Below are 21,048 nucleotides of genomic sequence, written 5' to 3'. Positions count from 1 at the left end.
TAGAGGTTTAATTAATTTTTTTTTTATATAATTCAAAGACTTATGTAAGTGTTTAGCATAAAATAAAAATAAAAAGTAACTCTTGTGGTGAGATTTTTTTTTTAGTTTAATGAATAAAAGACTTTTACCAAAGCAAAATATAAATAATTTTCTTTAAAAAATTTAATTGGACTCCCTTAATTAAAAGTTCGAATGAGAAACAAGACAAGGAAGAAATGTTGCAAAATTAATCAACAAAGAGAACCACGAAGAATAAAGGAAGACATATATTGGGATCTAAAATTAATCAAATTTTTAATTTTAAAAGCCGATCTTTTATTTCTGTAATTTTCTCAATACAGAAAATCGATGAAAAAACAATTAGTAACTATATTAATAGTTTTAAAATTGTAGGTCAAGGATAACTCTTAATAAATAAGTTTCAATAAGGATAATCATTATTATTTTTAATTAATTTTGTTTCAATGAAAAAGGAAACTTACATTTTAATTTGATATAAATAAAATGTTGAATCTTAAATTAAAATTTTTTAATAAATATTGAGTGAAAAAATGATCATTGCCGTCCTAAAAATTAAAAGGAGAGAAAGGGGAAGCTAGAAAAGGAATAGACGGAGAGGGGACTGTTTTTTCGTTTTTGGTGAGAGCGAGGGGGGGAGACGACTTGACTCTACTCTCTGTAATTCCGTCCCAAGCCAAAGACAAAAGGGGAAAAAATTCCAAATTATATAAGCTTATTGAAATTTTTATATAAAGGAGGTGAAATTCGAAAGCAGAGGTCGTTGCTTCCTCCTTCCTACCAACTTTTGAAAGATGAACGGCGGCCCCTCCGGTTTCAGTGCGTACAAGTCCTTCTTCTTCTTATTTTCTTAGGCTTTTACCATGACCTTCTCATTTTCCTTGAAACTATGATGATCATGATTATTATTTCTTTTTTGGTTTGTGGTTGCAGATAATGCTCCAGTGACTAGAATCTTTTTAATTGCTTGTGCTCTCTTCACCGTATTCTTTGGGATCCAAGGCCGTTCTTTCAAGCTTGGTTTGTCCTATCAGGTAATTCTTGTTTTGCCTTTTACGTTTAAGAGTTGTAGCTTTGAATCTGGGTCGATTGTTTGTTTCTAGGTTTTCCTTCGTTTCTTAATTCAAATGTTTTATATAGGATCCCCAGATGGTATGACTTGTATTACGTCTTTAAGTTTACTTTTCAATGTGAATTCATGTTGTAGCATTTTTATTATTGTTTTATTTTCTGAATTGATATTGTAGGGTTTTCTATCTTGTATTTTTTATTTACCATTTAAATTTCAGTATAAGCTCTTATGTTTCTGTTTCTTTTAATTTACAAGGACTGGCCATTGCTTTTCTAAATATTGAATTACAAATCTGTTTCATTTTTTTTTTTTTTATAATAGTCATACTGATTAATCTCGGATCCTGCCTTTTTTTGTTTCATTTTGTTTTTATCATCCCTTGCTTGAGGGATGGCATTGCTGAGACGTGGTTAACATAATGATTTCTAAATTGATTGGTTGCTGCACATTATTAGATGTTTCATAGATTTATAATTAGTTTCTAGTAATCTTACGGTAAAGATATTAGGTTGTTGAGATATTGTTGTAATGCAAAATTCCAAGATACATGAAATTCACCTTACAAGAAAACAAGGGTATGGATTATATTGAATTATGAATGAGTTGTTCCTCTTCCTACGTTGCCATCATAAGTTGGCTCAAAATCAAGTAATTTTGCTACTGTAAATCATCTTTGTGTCCCTCTTTAGGAATAAGAATTGATGTCAAAGTTGTTGATGCAACTTTTGTTGTTTTGAGACATTTAAACAAGTATTGTGAATGCTGTCAATTTGTTATTTGTTGAGCGTACAGACATTGGCACATTGTATTTTAGATAAGTGAAACCAAAGGGGTTATTCCTTCTTTTATGTCCCTCTTCACAGTTTAAGTGTTTATATGCTGAATAAAACAAATTCAGGAAGTATGCTTCCCGTTGTCAAAACCTTAGTTTGTCTCGTGGAAAGTAATTTTATGGATTGTTGTGAGAGAATAAAGTCAGATGGTAAAGCAATGGTCATTTTCTCAGAAATGGGAATAAGGCAGCGAGGGGGAGGGGAGGAATTGTGAGGAGATTTGGCCTGAACTCTACTGTCAAACGGCAAAAGATACAAAAATTAAGTGATAATAAAATATTGTTTGTATTTCTAGGTTGTAAATGGCTAATCAGTTTAATGATCTTGCATTTATTTATTCAAAGATGCCATGTGCTTTTCAATTTATTGTGTATAACTCTTATTGAATCATTTCAATTTTATGACAGGATATTTTCAGAAAACTTAGCATATGGAAGTTAATTGTATCAGTTTTTGCCTTTTCATCCACTCCAGAACTGATGTTTGGACTTTATCTACTATACTACTTCAGGGTGTTTGAGAGACAGATTGGTTCCAACAAGTATTCAGTGAGTGATCATGTTGTTTATGCTAGTCCATTCTGTTGTGTTGTCTTAAATGTTACACCCAATATGCAGAGAGTTAAACTATTATTACAGAATGTATGTTTCTGATGAAGTACATTGAGGTAACCAAACTTTACTGATATTCTTAAGGCCTTATTAATAGAGGCTCTGCCATGCAAAAAGAATAGAAACACCTGAAAGAATGCCGTTCGTTGTTGTGTTAAGAAAATGGTGAAATTGAAATGTAATAGGATACTAAAAACAATAAGAATTAACAATGAAATGAAAAGAAAATTTGTAAACATAACTCTTTAGCAAAATGTGGCATGATTGGAAGTGAAACATAAATTTCTTCAAGTTTTGAAATCCTACTTGCTTGATGATTTGACCAAGGTTGTCAGTATCATACAAACTAACATTTTTGTTTCTTCTGGGAATGGTATTTCCTACATACCATCGCATTTTGATTCACCGTTTTGAGATAGTGCTATTTGTAGCATAATTTACAGAAATTTAGTCATTTTTAATACTTTTACCGTAATTTAGTTCTTTAAAATCATGGGGGCTTCTTTTGTTGAATCAAATTGGCTACAAATCTTTGGGCTTGCATTGTGCAATTGAAATTTAGGTTTACTTTGTTCAAGTTTATTTTGACATGACATTAAACTCAATAGCAGCCTGGGTATAAGTAAAATATCCACATGAGGGATCTTCTTCTGATGTCATTTCTTTTACTAACATTCACCGTCTCCTAGTCTGTATCATACTTTTTGTCTCTCTTGCTCACATCGACATACCCACTCTCACATGCCAACCTACCCCACCATCACATCTTCTGATTTCCCAGTAATAGCCATGGAAAGAAGCTAAAAAAACTGCAGGAGGTTGCAACAACTCCTTATTTGCTACTGACTTGATTTTTGCTTGGTGTTTTTTTTTTTATTTTTTTTATTTCCATCTCTTCCAAAATCTGGAAAAGTAGGCAAGTTTGCATATTGGTTGGAATAGGATTTTTAGGTGGAAATGTCCAAGCTGGGCAAGTACAGCTGCTGCATCATGGCACAGTGCTGTATTGGAGCAGAAGGGAACTAGAGAGAGCCATGTATTGGTTTTGGTGAAAATTGGTTTGTACACCACCTGTGCAGAGAAATTGGAAACTGTTAAGGCTCAGTTTCTTTATTCTTCATGAAAATAGGATAAAATTTCCCAAGAGGGAAGAAAAGTTATGACCAACATTTTCGGTGTTACGTAGAGACAACCACCTTCAATCACCTGCTGCTACCACTGGCAGCTCTCCCTCATTAACTATTGTTGCAGCAAGTAGTGATATCAGCTACAGTAATTTCTCCTATGCACTTATTGTCCATGTTCTTCTATTAGTTATTCTCTTCTTTAGATGGAGATTTATTTCTTGAAAACTTTGCCTTGATTTCATCTATTCAGATTGCACTGAAGGACTGTTAATTGGTTGATCTTTATGAAAAGATTATTCATTTTCCTGTGTTGGTCATGATATTAATCTGTTTTTGGTTTTAACTGCTAAAATATTCCATGAGATGGGAGTACTGTTCTCCACTGTTAAAGAGGGAAGTAATTAACAATATGATTCTTCTATTCTTTAAGTGAAAACCTACAAGTTTTATGACAAATTTGGGGTGTAAAAGGAAACTGGGTATACATATATCTGAAATTTATGAATCAAATGATTTTTGTTTTTAAAAGATGAATCAATAACTGGGGTTTATACAAATATCTTTTGATGGAGAAATTACCATATGAAAGATTAATTTATTTGATTCATAAATTTGTGATGTACGAGGAAACTGAAATTGCTTATGGAATTTGTGAAGAGTCCTCAAAAATTATTTCTTCTTCCTGTCATCATCTTCTTTAATCCCATGCTATGTGGTTTATTTACTGTTTGAAATGCGATATGAATTTTAAATTCCAAATTCTTTGTTTGCCCTCTAAACAACAATGATTTGTATTTGAACCAAATCTGCTAAGGATTTTAAAAGCCCAAATTTTAGGATTTACAATTTATTCTGGGACTAGTATTTAAACAAATCCATCCCACTGTCTTTGATCTTTCTATGTTTCAATTAATCATTATCTTCTTGATCTCATCTCTCTCCCCTTGCTCTCCTTAACTCCTTTTGTCTAAAGTGAATTAACTCTCTCTCTCTCTCTCTCTCTCTCTCTCTTTCTGTGGAACTTTGTGTGTTCTAAAGTGAGAAACTGGACTGTTGGAGAGAGAGAGTTTCAGTTCCATAAAGTGGTGATAAATCAAAAGAAAAAGAGATGGAAGCAATAGGGGAATGAGAGATAGAGATCTTATTGGCATAGTTTGATTGTATTACCTCGTCAATTAATTCTTTGTATAATGGAATAAAAATATTAATTTGAATTCAAATCAAAGTCTAAAGTTATCCGAACAGTGAATTGGACTTTGATGATAATGTAGGATTTCATATTCTTGATTTATTTATATACAAAGGATTTCTAAATTCAGAAATTTGAAATCCAAACCCAAATTTAGGTTGCCAAAGACAACATGAATTGTCCACTGTTGTAAAACTTAGTCAGCCACTTAACCTATGGCAACCCATCCAGAGGAGTTATTCTATAAGATCATTGACTTTTGTATGAAATTGATAGAGCGAGCTGCATCTATAGATCTCGATGATAGCACTCAGATATTCTATAGATGAGAGTGAATATTATCAATTGAAGAGATTATCAGTTTGAATTATGTTTAGATCCTCCTATGATTTTAAACTGGCAACTAATACTCATGCAGAAACTAAAGTATGTGCTCTTTTTTCTTTCCTCTATGTAATTTTTTGTCTGCCCTGATTATGCAGGTCTTTATCTTGTTCTCAGTAATGGTCTCATTCTTCTTTGAGGTTATGGCTCTAGCTATTCTTAAAGGTATGCACTGTCATATCATTCCATGCCATGTTCTTTCTAATATAAGTTTATGTTACATTAATATTTCAGGCTGCTTATGTTTTCTGTCTCAGTTTCTCTACTTTTTTTTTTCTTTTGGTAATAAGTTTTCCAGTCAGGATTCAAACTTCTTTTACAAATGGATAATTAGAAACATGCTACTAGACAACGAACCTTAAAAAACAAAAGAAAAAAAAAAAGAGAAAAAAAACTCCATATATGTAGTTAGGGGAATTCTAAGGAAATCTCCTGCTTACAGGTTCTTCTAAGTATCGTTTGGTAGGATAGGGGTCGTTAAGCAATGAATAGAATTTGGTCTTTGGGATCAAACCACTTACTTCTTTGTCATTGCCATATTGGCTACTATATAAAGTAGCCATAATAATCTACCTGTTGAGTAGTGTTAAACTCTCGGTCGATAACTCATGATCTAGCTTTTATATCTTGGCTTCAAAGAAAATAATTTTTTGTTTTTTTTTTCTAAATTTTTATTAAAGACAGATTTTAAACATCAGCATGTAAGGTTTTCATTATCATTTGTATGCATGGTTAACTATTCTAGTTCTCTGTGCTGAATTGGTGATGTTGATGGGAAATTGACTTGATATTTAATATTTGCAGATCCCACAGCTAACCTGCTCACTTCTGGACCTTATGGCCTCATATTTGCCTCATTTGTACCATTTTATTTTGACATCCCAGTTTCAACATGGTTTCGTATATTTGGTGTTCGCTTCTCCGATAAGTCTTTCATATATCTAGCTGGTCTTCAGGTATACAGCGAGCAATTAGTTTTACTGCTTATTGTTTACCTTCTACCTTGAGGCCTAACGATTAACTTCAGTTTTTTTCTTGCAGCTTCTTCTATCGTCTTGGAAAAGATCTCTCTTGCCAGGGATATGTGGCATCCTGGCTGGTTCATTATATCGTCTAAATGTCTTTCACATCCGCAGGGCTAAGGTTGTTTACCATCTGATACTTGAGTTAGAAAATTTTGCTTCTTTTACTTTCCTTTTTTGGAGACATGGGGACAACGTGCATTCTTGTAGAACTTTCATCTGAGCCATACATTTCAATATGATTTTGACTGCAGTAATGGTGGCTACATTTTCAGTAGTAAACCTATTGACAAATGGTCCCATGCAAGGGATCAGCAATAATAAAACCCATTGGCATAAGATTTTCTTAGCTATGCACATAAACTTTATACTTTTCAAGGAGTTGTGAAGTTACGTGTTTGTGAAGGCATTTGCATGCATGTGTGCTTGCTTTGCACAGTGTTTTATCTGGATTGGTATAATTGTATGGTATCAAAATGAGGGTCCTTTGAGTTTGAGAGATATAAAAAGCAGGGGAAAAGAGTATGTGGAACCTTGAACTTAAAACAGTTATTTTTAGGTCAAATTCTTCTTTTCTTCTTTGACGACACTGTTATGCAAGATGCCAGTTAGGGTGGCCGGGTCACCAATCTGGCCATCCAGCTACAAAACGGGAGCCACAGCTGCTACTCTCTTCATCCTTCCTTCTACTCTCTGTCTCATCTCCTTCCTCTCTCTTTCTCCTGCCTCTGCACTCCTTTCCTGTCTCTTCTCACATCTGCTCTGATCTGTCACCAAAAATCATAGCTTTAGCATCCCACGCTAGATTGATATGCTTGACACTGGTTAGGGCAGCTGGGTCACTGATCTGGCCACCCAGCACTAAATCCGGCACCCAGCAGCTGCTACTCTCTTAATCTAATCTCTCACCAAAATTTGCAGCTTCAGATCTACCAGTCCTTTTGTCTCTTCATCTATCATTATCTCTCTCTAATCCAATTGCAAGTTGTTGCTGGATAAGCCAAAAGTAATGCAATTAACGGTCTTTATTTGCATAAACTCGCCACAGGCTTTGACAGCTTTTTCTTCCTCTTAGATCAATCAGGTTCTTGATTACTTGTTTATTTTTTCTCTCTATCATATAAACTAATATTCCATATTTTTTTTGAAGATCATATGCCATAATTTTAGTTTGAGTAATTTATGAGGATATTTTTCTGGTTTCATTTGTTTTGAGATTTATATTAGATTTTATATCAGTTTTTTTAAATTTCTTCATCTGCAATCTGGCTTTGTGTGTGTGTGTGTGTGTGTGTATACCCAGCTTTGATTTTTTTGGCAAAATGAATTATCATTGGCAGATTTTGTTTTATGTTTTGTTTCTGTTATGCTTTTGTTGCACTCATACATGCCTAAAAGTGTCAAAGGTGGTGCCACAAGTACATGGTTCGTGTATTGATGTATTCTATTCTAAGTAGAATCTAAAATTGGTTTCTATTATGTTTCATTTATTGCCTCTGTTGCTCTAATTTTCTTTGATTTGGTAATGGAGTTAGAAGTTGTTTGAGAGTTTATGCTGTGGTTGTTTACTGGATATGTGGCTTAAGTAGAAAAGGGAAAGGCATATGGAGATGAGACAGAAAAAAAGAAAGAATAAAGAAAATGGAGAAAATATAATCTTTTTAGGTTAAATTTAATTATTGATTTTTTTGGGCTGTAAGAGTCCATGGTGGCCAAAGTATGATCATTTGGCTTGACATGTCATTGTCCAAAATGACACTTCAGCTCTTGTTTTCATGGTGTCAGTGATTGTCCTTAGATCAAGGACTCAATTTGCTGAAATTCTTGTATAGAGACTAAAATCAACATATGCCTTGAGTACAGGGACCAATTGAAAAATTTTACCTTATTTTTATATAATCTTTATAGGTTAAATTTAATTGTTGATTTTTTTTAGAGTCCATGGTGGCCAAAGTATGATCATTTGGCTTGACATGCCATTGTCCAAAATGATGCATCAGCTCTCCTTTTCATGGTGTTAGCGATTGTCGTTAGATCAACATTTCTTTAGAGGGACTCAATATGCTGAAATTCTTGTATAGAGACTATAATTAACATTTGCCTTGAGCACATGGACCAATTAAAAAAGTTTACCTTATTTTTATATAAGTTCAACAATTTCAATTTACTTAATTTGAACCTTGTTTTATCATAACGGATATAATCAAATCCTCCTGAATGGTTTAATAAGGGGTGAACTAAAAATGCATCTTTTTTTTTTTTCTTTTAAATAGGCAGGAAGTAATTGTTGAATCAGAACGATAATTAAAATAGAATGATGTAGGAGAAGACATTGTTTTCTGTCTGATTGTTAACAATTTTGGACAGAAGTGTTAAATTTATTGCAATTCTAAAGATCTGACATTGAAAGTGAACAAATTGAAATTATTGTGACTAGATGTGAATGCTCTTGAAGCTTTGTAATTCTGAATTTATTTTTTCCAAGTAAAAGCATTGCTGTGGAATTGAGCTAGAATGGTAATATTTAACTTTTTCCAATATGTAGTTGTTCAATCCATTTTGTAGCATCATTTTCAGTTCATATGCTGCAATATGGTGATTAATTTAAGTCTTGTTGAAGTAATTCATTGTTTTATTACAGTTCCCTGAGTTTGTTACGTCCTTCTTCTCACGGCTTTCTTGGCCTTCTACGGGGAACCCACCTACAGCTTCAGCAAGGAATCTTGCAGGAAATGTACCTTCCTACACAACCCGCCAAGCGGAGGCAAGTATTTTAGTTGAATGCTTTCATTTTTGCAATTTCTTATAACATATATTTGCCATGAACCAGAATTATTTGCAATTCACACAGGCTGACATAAGCATGTATATTTGTTGACTTTGTATACAAGATGCATGTGATTGGAATTCTAAGCTGGAACTGGAGTAGGAACTGAGATTTTGTGTATAACTCATATATATTTTTTAAAGCATTTGATTGATGAATCTTGCAATTTGTGGTGCATGCCAATCTTTACGGTGTTCAACTGCTCCATATTATAGCATGTTTCGAATGTTGTACATTTTGATGTTATAATATTGCCTGAAGCCTCATGCTTAATGTTTGGTTTGGGGTAATATTCAGTAACATTCGATATATTTTAGGTTCATCCATAAAGTCATGCATTCTTCTAAGGTTGAGAATATGACAATATCTTATGTTGGGAAGCCATAAACTGGCATCCACTGCTTATATTGCGTATTGATAGCATTTGTTTTCATATTAATTCATTGGAATTGTACTTAATGTATGAAATAACTATTTTTAAGTCATTTACTTCATTTGTTGGTCAAAGTTTAAATCTTCAATTTATTCAGAGCAACAATGCCCATGCAGTAGGTTTTCAGCCCTTTTGAATTTTAATATTGGTGAAACTGGTATGACTTCCATTTGCTGCATCATTATATGCACTCACCATTAACTAAAGTAAAACAGCAAATAGAAAGTAAAACATAATAAGATAACCAATTGAGATAAATTTAGGAAGGCTTCTGCATTGATCTCCTCAGGTTGATAAAAGACCCTCCTTATTACTGAATATTTTGGCAGCTTCAGCATAGATTTCTGGATCAGTCCTTTTTAATTCATTTAAAGTAATCCAAGTAACTTCACTAGCTGGTGTACCCAACCATTGCTCTAAAAATTGCCTATACTGATTCCCTCTTTGAGACTTTACTTCCTTAGCATCTAACACATCTTCAATAACATCTTGTTGGGAGGTAGGAAATTGATGAACTTGTTCAGAAATTGGTAGCCACTTCCCCATCAAATCCCTCAAATGAATATAAATTAGACACATTGAGTATAGGACTGATCTGTAACTCAGAGGGCAGCTCAATCAAATAGGCATTTGAGCTTACTTTCTTCATGCTCTTGCCTTAAATGCACAAGCACAAAGTTACCTTCTTCAAGCTCTTTCTCCTGTTGATGTTGATTGGCAATAGTGGGATAAGCTTCATTGTTGTCCTTTAACGCATCCTTAACCTCATTCACTTTTCTAATATGTTCAGTCAAAGCCTCTCCATCATCATTATTGCAGGCTTCTTGTTGCAATGGCTCTAAATCAAGTACATGTTGTGGTTTAACCCCATAAGCAGCTTGGTGCCATCTTTAGAGTTCTGTTAACTGAATTATTGTAGGCAAATTCAGCTTGTGGTATAGTGAAGTTCCAAGTCTTCAGATGCTTTCCCACAAGATTTCCTAACAAGTTACCAAAACTCCTTTTGGTTGCTTTAGTTTGACCATCTGTTTGTGGATGGCAAGTGCTAGAGTACTTTAATTCAGTTTGAACTTCCTCCACAAAGTCCTTTACGAGTGCCCCATGAATTTGACATCTCTGTCCAAAACTATAGATGTAGGAACACCTTTAAGCCTCACTATTTCTCTAAAAGACAAGTGAGCAACATGTGTAGCATTTGAGGTTTTAAAACATGGTGTGAAACTACAACAACAATGGAGTCATATCCTTTTGTAGTCTTTGGCAGCCCCAGGACAAAATCCATACCCAAATGAACTTATAGAGCCCTGGTAAAGGAGTGTACAAACTTGTATACAAAACCCTTCCCAAACTGACAAGCTGAACATCTCTTCTCCTATTTATCCACGTCTTTAAGCATCTTTGGCCAATAATAGCAATCAACCAACATTGCCAAATATCCTAATCAACTCCCATGAGGGTCTCTTATGATCTACTCTCATAAGGACCCCTTTGGAATGCATAATTGATTGCCTTTGAATAAAAACCTTCATGCAACCTGTATGGCAGCTTTTCTAGTCCAGCTGGCCTGTTCAATTCCTCTACAACACAACTGAAATATGGATCACTTTGATACTAGTTTTTCCAATTCTTCAAAACCAGTAACTTGAGTGCTCAATGCTTTTATCAAGAAAAGCACTCTATCTAGCATGACGATTGCTGAGTTTCTTCTTAAAATTCAAATACCATAGAGCTTGATGATTGGAATAATAAAGCACAAACTCCTTATAGGCTAAATAATGTTGCCCATGATGTATAGCCTTCACCACTGCATAAAACACTGAGTTGTAGGTGGAATAGCGCCATCTGGTGTTTGACCAAAAAGGTGGCAATTGGACGGGTTCAACTTAGGTTGTTTTTGGGTTTGTGTTCAATCCAGGTTCAGTCCATCTTGGGTTAATATTGTTTTGAATTCGAGTTGTATCGGGTTCAGGCCATAACGCGTTCAAACCATATCGGTTTTGGATTGCCTTGAGCTTGAGCAGGTTTTGGTACAGTTTGGGATTCATATGAGTTATAGACATTTTTGTAAATTCGAATGTTATAAATAATTAATTTTTCTGTAATAGATGTCAAGTCAATATCATTGATTAATTTAACAAATTTAAGATAAAAGTGTTAAAAGAAAATTTGAAATTTAAAAAAATTGATAAATATTTGTATAAATATAAATTGTACTTTTGTTTTATCTATACTATACACTCACTATCAATATTTTGTTCGCTTTTATTTTTATCTTTTTAGTCATTATAACTTTTGAATATATTTCAACTTTTCAAAAATTTCTTCTTATATCTAAGTATTGTTTTTGATTTGGACATAAATTATAAATACTAACCCTAGATAGAATCATCTAGACAAATGTCCCATGGGAGTGAATAATGGATATTATTAAAAAAAGTACAAATAATATCTCATAAAGAATACTAACTTAATAAAAATATATAATTCAATAGGTAATATTAATACTTAGAAATTATAAGAAACCCAAAATTTGATATTTAAAACTAATTGATATAAATCTTAACATCTAGCCATTTTTGCATTTTTTCCATTAAATGGAGAATAAAATTGTATAATAATTATAAATAATATATTTTTTAAAATTTAAAATTATATTTAAGAAAAAAAACTGTCTCATTTATTCATTTACTCATTTAAAAAAAATCATTTAATCACAATTGGGGCCTTTTCGGATTACAAATTCAGGTTTTTACATGTTTTGGATCAGATTGGTCTTGGATTCCTGGTGGTTGTGGGTTCAGGTCACTTCGGGTTCAGGATGTTTTGGGTTTGGGTCGCCTTGGGTTTGAATTCTATTGGTTTTGGGTGTTTGACTGTTTTTAGTCAATTTGGATCAAATGGTCTCGCGTCAGCTCAGGAGGGTTTTCGGACTTGATCAAATTTTGTCATCTTTATTTGACAATTCTCAGTAAAAATCTCCACTGGCCTTCCATCTTTGATTGAGAACTGCTCCAATTCCAACATGTGAAGCATCACACTCCACAACAAACAACTTCTCAAAATCTGGTAGTGCCAGAAACGGTGCCTCTGTCATCAAAACCTTAATCTGTTCAAATGCACTTTGTGTAGAATTTGACCACTAAAGGGTGTCATTTTTGAAGCTTTCAGTTACAGGACTTATAATGGAACTGAAACTCCTTGTGAATCTCCTGTAAAATGCGATTAACCCATGAAACCTTTGAATCTCCTTGACTGATTTAGGTGTTGGCCATTCCCTAATGGCACACACTTTCTTCAGAATTTTTTTTTTTTTATGCTGGAAATTCACGCAGGGCCCAGCTAGCCTGTTAAATTTTATTAATTACGAAATAAAAAGTACAAAGGAGGGGGACCTAAACCGTACCTCCAAGTTACATGATTTTGATAAAGTTTCAGATAAGCACCTAGAGTAAAGAGAACCATTTTACGTGCATAACTTTTGATGCTACAGTAAAACAGATATTCTCTACTATTTTATTGAGTCAATAAACTAAAATAAAATTTAAAACAAAAAATGTAAATAAGAAAAGCACCTAGAATGGAGTGTTTCATTTTATGACCATAATTTTTACTATCGTCATAAAATTGAAACACATCCATATTACAAAATTCTATGTGACTAGCACTTTCTTCAGATTTGGTCGACAATAAAACTCAAAAACACAACCTCATGGCACAAGAAAGCGCACTTCAAATTTATATAGAGTTTCTCTCTAAGAAGAGTTTCTAAAACTTGCCTTAGGGAAGTCGAGTGTTCTTTCTTAGATTTACAATTAATTAAGATGTCAACAGCATAAACCACCCCAAATAAGTTCAAGAAAGGCTTGAGTACCTCCGTCATAACTGGCATGATTACGCTTGGAGCATTAGAAAGACCCAGTGGCATCAGTAACCATTATAGAGTCCATTGGGCATCTTGAAGGCTGATTTACACTCATCACCACTCCTTAGTTTAATTTGGTGATAGCCACTTTTAAATAGAGAATGGCCAACTGATGAAGCATATCTTCTGACCAAGGAATAGGAAACTGATACTTGACTGTAATTTTGTTGATGGCATGGATGTCCACACACATCCTCCATGAACCATCCTTCTTAGGAGCAAGTAAGGTTGGACAAGCACAAGGACTTTTGCTTTGCTGAACAAAACCCTTAGCAAGCATCTCCCTCAACGTGTTTTTGAGTCTTAGCTCATTGCAACAGAGGCATTCTATAAGCTGGTACATTTGGTAATGAAGCTGCAGGAACTGAACCAATAGCAAGTTGAACACGCCTAATTGGTGGTAAAACTGATGGCAATTCCTCACTGACCAACTCCTTAAACCCGTCTAACAAATGCTGCACTTCAAAGGGCTGCTTTGGTAATTCACCCTTCTGGTCATTTCCACTTTCTCTACTTTGAGCTTCAAACTCCTATAAGGATAAAAATGCATTTACCTTACTGCCCAAAGAACAACCAGCTTTTGTTTAGCTTCCTCCTTTAAAGGGTGCAAAGTCGACTTCTTCTAAGCCTTCTTCACATTCTGCAAGATTCACCCTTCTTTTTGGACAAGGATAGGAGGTATCTCCTCTTTCACACCTAAAACATTGAATTTGGGACTTGTTATCTGCCTTAGAAGTACCAAAACACGAACTATTATGCTTTCCATTAGTTGCTGCATTATTCCTTTTTGTTACACCCCCAACTTGCCTTCCTGAGAGGTTTAATGGTTCCGAAATCCTTGAAAAGTGCTACTATTAACCTGCAAAATAATACCACTTTGACCATACAACTGCCTCCTTGCATCGTAGCGTGTCATTTTCTTTTCTGCTATTAAAGCATATTGTTGAGCATCTTTAAACTAATCACTTCCATCTCATCTCTAGCAAAACGATTCAACCCAGCAAGATAATAAGAAGTCAATGAAGAGAAAACTAGAAAAAAGGCTAAAATTGATGTAAAATCGAAGTAGGAACAAAATGCCTAGGGTTTAGGGTTCTAAAGCCTCAAACAGAATAATTCAATACAATACAGCTGCCTAATGAGTCTAAAATGGCAATTTATAGTAGGGTTACTAGTAGCTTGCTTCATAAAAACCTACTAGCCAGTTAACCACCCTCAAATTCAATTATTGGAAAAAGGAAACAGGAAACAGTTTTTAGGTGTAGTCAATGTTATTGACTTTTGGGGCGCAGCGGGCCTTTTCCTGGATTTAGCTGAAAATATTTTTAAATTTACATTTCTGGTAAACAGTTAGCCTGATTGAACACTGGATATTAAGAATTTTCCTTCTCTCGAAACTGATACATGTGAAGGTTTGCTGTGGATTACATCAATTCTTTGATGCAGTTTGAGTTCTGCCTGGATATTTTACTTTCTGTTAATTAACACATTAATTCTTCTGGCTTCAGAGAACCTATCCGTCTACTGCTGCACCTTCAGCCATAGAGCCGCCAGAGGACTGCATTGCTACCCTGGTGTCAATGGGGTTTGATCGGAACTCAGCCAGGCAGGCACTTGTGCATGCCAGAAATGACGTCAATGCTGCCACAAACATTCTTCTTGAAGCACAGGCCCACTAATTGAACACAAAAATTGCCAGCATTGTAGCCCAGAAGCTGTTTCATCTCACAGATATCGACCAATTTGCTTGCCTCCTGGAATTCTGTGGCATTGGTAACATCACTTTGAAGTAGTATTTTATTCCATTTTGTCCCCCACTTATTTCTTTTGGTAGGTAGTAGTTTCAGGTTAAGTAATCATACACCAATGCAACTGAACGCTAGGAGTTTGTAAAATTGTTAACCCCATGCATGCTCTCAGACGGATACAGTGCATAAAGATTCAAGTTTTGCATGTGGGGCTTATGGTCCAAAATGACTGACAAGTTTGTACATTTGTTTGATTTGAATTGACAATTACTAGGAGGGACTTGGGCGGCTGGTGGTGTGGCAAAACATGCTTGATTATATTTGAAGAATATGTTTCAATTTTATGTCATTTTACAATGGAATTTAACATCAACAATTTAATTGTCTCTATTAAGGTTACACGTTTCAACAACTTATTAGACTTAAAATAGAAATTACAGAAAGTGTTTTATAAGTATCTCAATCAAGATTTCTTTGTATTAACAGCTTTTATTTCGTGTGTATGCGTATAAAATGGGAAAGGCATGAGATGAAGTTGCAAGTGGAGAGAAGAAGGTAATCAATGCTGTACTTGAAAGGTTAAAGTAAAACAGTTGACATGATGTTTGTAATTGTAAAGTATACTTTTATACAGTTTTTATAAAATTTTAAACTCAAATGATAAAAGGAAATTTATAAATTGCATAAAACAGTGGTTATTACACAAATTAATTGAATACCTCTTAATTGGGTACTTGTGAGTATCCGACTTGATTATATTCGAGTGTAGGATGGGTTTGAGTTGCAACTTTAGTACTTATTTCAATATGGATGCTTGATTAAGGAAGGATAATTTTTCAGAGAATTCTTCTGTTTCCTTTCTCTTCTTCTGCTTCTCTTTGTCTTTTTAAGCTTTGAGAGTTTTGTAGAGGTCGAAGAGAGTGACTCCTTTGGATAGGGATAGAAGTTCAATGCGTGATCCAGGTGGTTCTACTGGGATTGACGAGGTTCGAGTAATCAATTGGAATGGATTGTTCTTATTTGGGGATGGAGTCCGTTTGGTTTCTTGGAGGAGTTTAATTTCAACCTTAAGCTTCTGAGTCTCTGCTTCTTTTTGTTCCATATACTGCTAGAACGGAATGCCTTGCTCTGGAATCTCTGGAGACATGTTTAAGTCTGTTTTGGAGAAGTTTAATCATATCATTAGCGACCGTGGTATTTTTGTGGACTTTATCTTCTATAGTTTTGATCTTGTCTTGGATAATGCTGACCTTTTGATTAATTCCTTTTAATAAGGAATTTCGGGCAAGGTAATTGTTGTTTGCCAATTTAGCTTAGCTTCTGCTATGTTAATTTTGGTTGGCATTCCCATAGCGTCTGCTTGAATCTGAGTTGGAATTTTGGGTGTGTGTTTGAATTCCTTTCAATGAATTCCTCTAGTAGAGGGAATTCATGATCGTAAGAAGGATCTGAAGGCTAGAACATGCAAACTGCTGGAGTAGGATCTTAGTAAATTGATGTGATTGTGTAAAACATGGATTTTAAAAAATTTCTGTTATAAAGAAAGCAAGCAATCCAATTACACAAGTAGAAACACACATCATTCTTATTACAAGTAACATAATCACGTCCTAAAAAAAATAAAAATCTATTAAGTAAGAAAAAAAAAACATACCTTTTGTTTTGAGATTTTTATTTTTGGACAGCAGCACACCAATGAATGATTTCTCGACCAAACAAGTTTACTATTTCGTTCTTTAATAATCCTTTCAACTTGAACCTTGAGTGGACAAAGTGTGGAATGCAAGACTATAAGATGACAACCAATTTTGTCTTTCTTTTCTTTCTAAAATTAATGGCTACTTTTCTTTCAAAAAATTCAGCTAAGAATGGAATAAAGGAAGAAAGAAATGACAAAGTTTGGAGGAGAAGAAGAGAAATGATGGCTGGAACTTTTTCAAGAGAAAGTACGTACATTTTTTTTCTTCTAATCTCTTTTTTTAATTAAAACTCTTGCCTCAAAGGTTTAATCAAAATCAAACACCTTTGAATCGATCTTGACCAACCATTTGGAGTTATGGAAGCATTAAACATGCTCCATAATTATCAAAATTAAAATTAAAGAATAAAAAATTTAATTTTTTTAATTATCATTTAGAGTTTTTGATAAAATAAAACTTCTTATTGAATAATAACTCTTATTTTATTATTTTTCATCTTTATTTAAAAATAATTAATAATAAATAAATGAGTGATAGTCAAATATGAAGTCTCTTTATCTAGATTCATTTTGCAAGAATCTTCCTAACATTATATTAATTTAAGACAACGCTTGCATTTAATTAAGACAAAATATTTTATCTTGTCTAAATTGAGACAAATATGCTTTCTTATCTAGATTAAGACAAAAAATATTTTTCTTGTCTTAAATTAAGACAAACATATTTTATTGTCTAAATTAAGAGAAACATGTTAAAGCTGCCATTTTTGTACATGCATCCCAACTTGAACAAGTTGAATTCTATTAAGCTAAGGGGAAAATCTCTTTGGACATGAATATTTCAAGCTCCAATAAACTTAGAATTATTCTTAATCTCATTAAAAAATAATTTAAGCTTATTAACCATGAAATCACTCCACTATAGATTAATGGTTGCACTATTAGATTAACTATAATTACAAGAAACAATTCAATACTTGATATTAATATTAGTTGTCCAATTGCAAACCTTATATTGTAAACCCTCATAACCATCCAATGATAAAAGATGAAATTACTATTTTACCCTTTATGTTAATTTGTCCCTTAGTCTCAAATTTCATTCAATTAGTAATTCAACGCTTTAGATCTAATCTTTTGAGTATCTAGATGTGATGAGTAACTAATTCATCAATCCATTGGGCACAGATTAATCATCAATCTTCCTGAAATCACTAGAAGTGATGTTAATGCTATGAATTTTATTATTTGGATATATGTTCCCAGATGTTCATTTCGATTATAATCCCAAAATACGGAGTCTAGATCAATGCTTTATGATAATCATGCTTATAGTAAATCAAAGATTATAAGGAGATTAAACACGAGTCCACTATCCATTAGGATTTCGATTCTACTATAAGCAAATGTATAAGTGTGAGATCAAGATTTAAGTAACGGTTAAACTTAAATTTAATTCCCAGATGATTCCAGTTCATGTTATAGTGTCATTACTCAAAGTCAATCATTTCGATGATTTGAGACTCATCATGTGAGACCTTGACCTTTATAGACTCGTAAAGGAAAATATACGCGATATCCCTGATCATGGGTAATTTCATCATTTTCTTAGTAAACCCATAAAAGTAAGGTTTTTAAACAATATTATGGTCTAAGTAGGCCTAAGGCATAAATGAATGGTGAAATTAGGGGTAAAATGGAAAGGAAACTAAAATTTTGACGATTTTCACGGTAGGGGTAAAATGGTCATTTTTCACATCGGGTTAAAATTTTAAGTTTTTATGAACCTGAGTATGTTTAGACCATTATGGACCTTGTCCTAGGGTCAAAAAAACAAGAAGATTGCATAAAAGATTGAAGGAGAGTAAGTTAATTGGTGAAAGGGCATTTTCGTAATTTTAAGGGAATAGATAAGTTGGCCTATAAATATCTTGAAATTTCCAGCACCTTCTTGAATTTCCAGCAGCTGGTCTTCTTCTTCCCTTCTTCCCTCTCACGTTTTTTCAATTCCTCCATGGGAGTTTTCTTCAAGCTTCCATAACTTTCTCTCATTAGCTTCAATTTTCATGCTTTTGGTGCATCCTTCCATAAACCCTTGTGCTATTTCATCCTCTCACTTTAAAAACCTTGATAAATCTCAATTCTGCACTTTCTCTCACTAACTGGACGTTTTAGAGAGAGAAAGAGAGAATTACCCCATTGATTTGGAAACAATTGGAAGAGAATTTGAGTACAAATGAGCCCTAGGGTAAGTGATGAATTAAGCTTGGTTTTTAGCTGTAGAAAATGGCTAGTAATTGGGATTTATGAGCTGTTTTGTTGTTGACTATGTTCATTAATTTTTTTATGATTAAGATAGTGAACATAGATAGCCATTTAATGCGGTAATTGAAAGCTAACTAAGAGATAGCTTTTAGGGTTCATAGTGTGTAATTGACCTATTGCTTATGCTAATGTGATCCTAGGTTCTAAGGAAGCGCCATCATCTCATTTGGACAATTAGGGGAATTGGAGTCATCTAAAGGCTCTATAATCAATTGGTGAGTGGACTGCCTTCAAAATTTGTTTTGGGAAATATAATGTATTTGCCACCCATTTGAATGAATTATCAAGTTTTTCATAAAGACAAGTGCCTTGGGAACAAGCTTTTGCAAAATGGTTTTATATTGTGATATGTGATTGCTATGGACTCATGCACTATTGTAGTATGATGATATATAAATGTGTGTGTTGTGCATGATGAAAGATATTGTGTATAATGATTGTAACCGTGTGTGTGCATGATGTGGGGGGATGCACATGCCGGTGATGATGGTGGCGTGAGAGATGGATGATGATAGTGCCTGTGTGCACGATGTGGGAGGATGTACACGATGACACTGATAGTGCACGATGTGGGGGGATGCACACGAAGGTGCCGGCTATGTGCATGATGTGGGGGGATGTACATGAGTTGGGTGTGATTATGATGATGTTGATGTTTATCTATGTAATTATGCACATCTAGACTTATGAAATGAAAACTTATGAATGTGATATATGATTGACATATATGAGAAATTTGATACATTGCACTTTGGGAATTTTCATGTGCTGTATGTTTATTTTGTTGGTTTAGTAGGATGGTCTTTTTGTTGAGTGAGGGGAAACTTTTCTCTTGTTGCTCTGTTTTCGCTGTAGCGAAATTCATTCTTGCTGCAGCGAGAAACTCTCGGGTTTGAGAACCTTCACCAGAACTGGTTCTCGCTGTAGCGAGAATGTATTTCACTGCAGCGAAATAGTCATTGTAGCTTCTCGTTGCAGCAAAAAGGAATCTCGCTGCAGCAAAAAACTCTTTGTTTCATCAGCGAAATTTCGCTACAATGAGAAAAAATCTCGCTGCAACGAGAAACCTTCTGTTTCTGGGTTACAATTTCGCTGTAGCGAAAAACCTTCTGTTTTGGTCTCCTATCTTGTCCAATTGTTGCCTTATCTTTCACTTTTTTACTACCATATCGGAGCATGGACTTCCTACATTAAGGATTAAATGAGTTAAGTTTAAAGGGAGGAGGTTTAGTGAGAAATCCTCGGCCAGTTGAGAAACCCTCGATCGACTAATAACCAAATCCCAATGTCGCTGCAACGGAAAGGCATTCTCGCTTACGTATCATTGAAGCTTTCATTCTTCAAATGGTTCGTTGTGTATAGATTCATGATTTTCAAATGATCAATCAATTAAGGGTTTGATGAGGGGTTTTTAGTAAGAATAGAAACAAATTGCATTGTTTTGAAAAAGAATGCATCATGATTTCATTAAAGATTCCTTATGGTATGCTTGTTCCCTTTCTTGTTCACTTACTGGGTTTATACTCACCGTTTTCAACTTCATGTTTTCAGATCATGAGGCAGCAGGTAACTAGGACGAGGTTTCCTTGTAGACTTATATCCATATTTTGGTAGGTGTCTCGGCATTCAATAGCTGTACGTTCATCCGAGTCCCTCCGCTAGAAATCGAGTCTTCTTTTTGAGATGTATAGACAAACTTGATGTAAATTATTAAGATACATGCTGCAGACAATGTATGTATATTTTAAATGAGTAATGCCAATACGAGTTGGAAATATCTATCACTATTTTGGTTTAAAGTTATAATTTGTGACGTAGCAATATTTGATGGAATGATG

General features: G+C 34.1%; 1 protein-coding gene across 3 annotated transcripts; it reads left to right on the top strand.

The window, feature by feature from the left end:
- Window positions 1-603: 603 nt before the first annotated feature.
- Window positions 604-15,893, top strand: LOC18598663 (rhomboid-like protein 20). Of its 3 annotated transcripts, none has more exons than XR_001928253.2 (9): window positions 604-837; window positions 952-1,052; window positions 2,331-2,471; window positions 5,333-5,399; window positions 6,039-6,190; window positions 6,276-6,377; window positions 8,898-9,020; window positions 14,947-15,211; window positions 15,673-15,893. XR_001928253.2 is itself a non-coding variant. In XM_007028267.3 (8 exons), exons 1-8 carry the CDS (start codon window positions 813-815, stop codon window positions 15,115-15,117), a joined length of 882 nt encoding a protein of 293 aa, XP_007028329.3. In that variant the 5' UTR covers window positions 604-812; the 3' UTR covers window positions 15,118-15,562. The 3 variants fall into 3 exon arrangements, 1 of the variants encoding a protein (XP_007028329.3); XR_001928252.2 differs by lacking the exon at window positions 15,673-15,893 and adding an exon at window positions 15,461-15,562; XM_007028267.3 differs by lacking the exon at window positions 15,673-15,893 and having other exon boundaries at window positions 14,947-15,562.
- Window positions 15,894-21,048: the final 5,155 nt, after the last annotated feature.

The sequence above is a fragment of the Theobroma cacao genome, chromosome 5 (genome assembly GCF_053813885.1).
Source record: "Theobroma cacao isolate CCN51 chromosome 5, ASM5381388v1, whole genome shotgun sequence".
In the NCBI taxonomy this organism is placed as follows: domain Eukaryota; kingdom Viridiplantae; phylum Streptophyta; class Magnoliopsida; order Malvales; family Malvaceae; genus Theobroma; species Theobroma cacao.
This window is presented reverse-complemented; position numbering and strand designations above follow the sequence as displayed.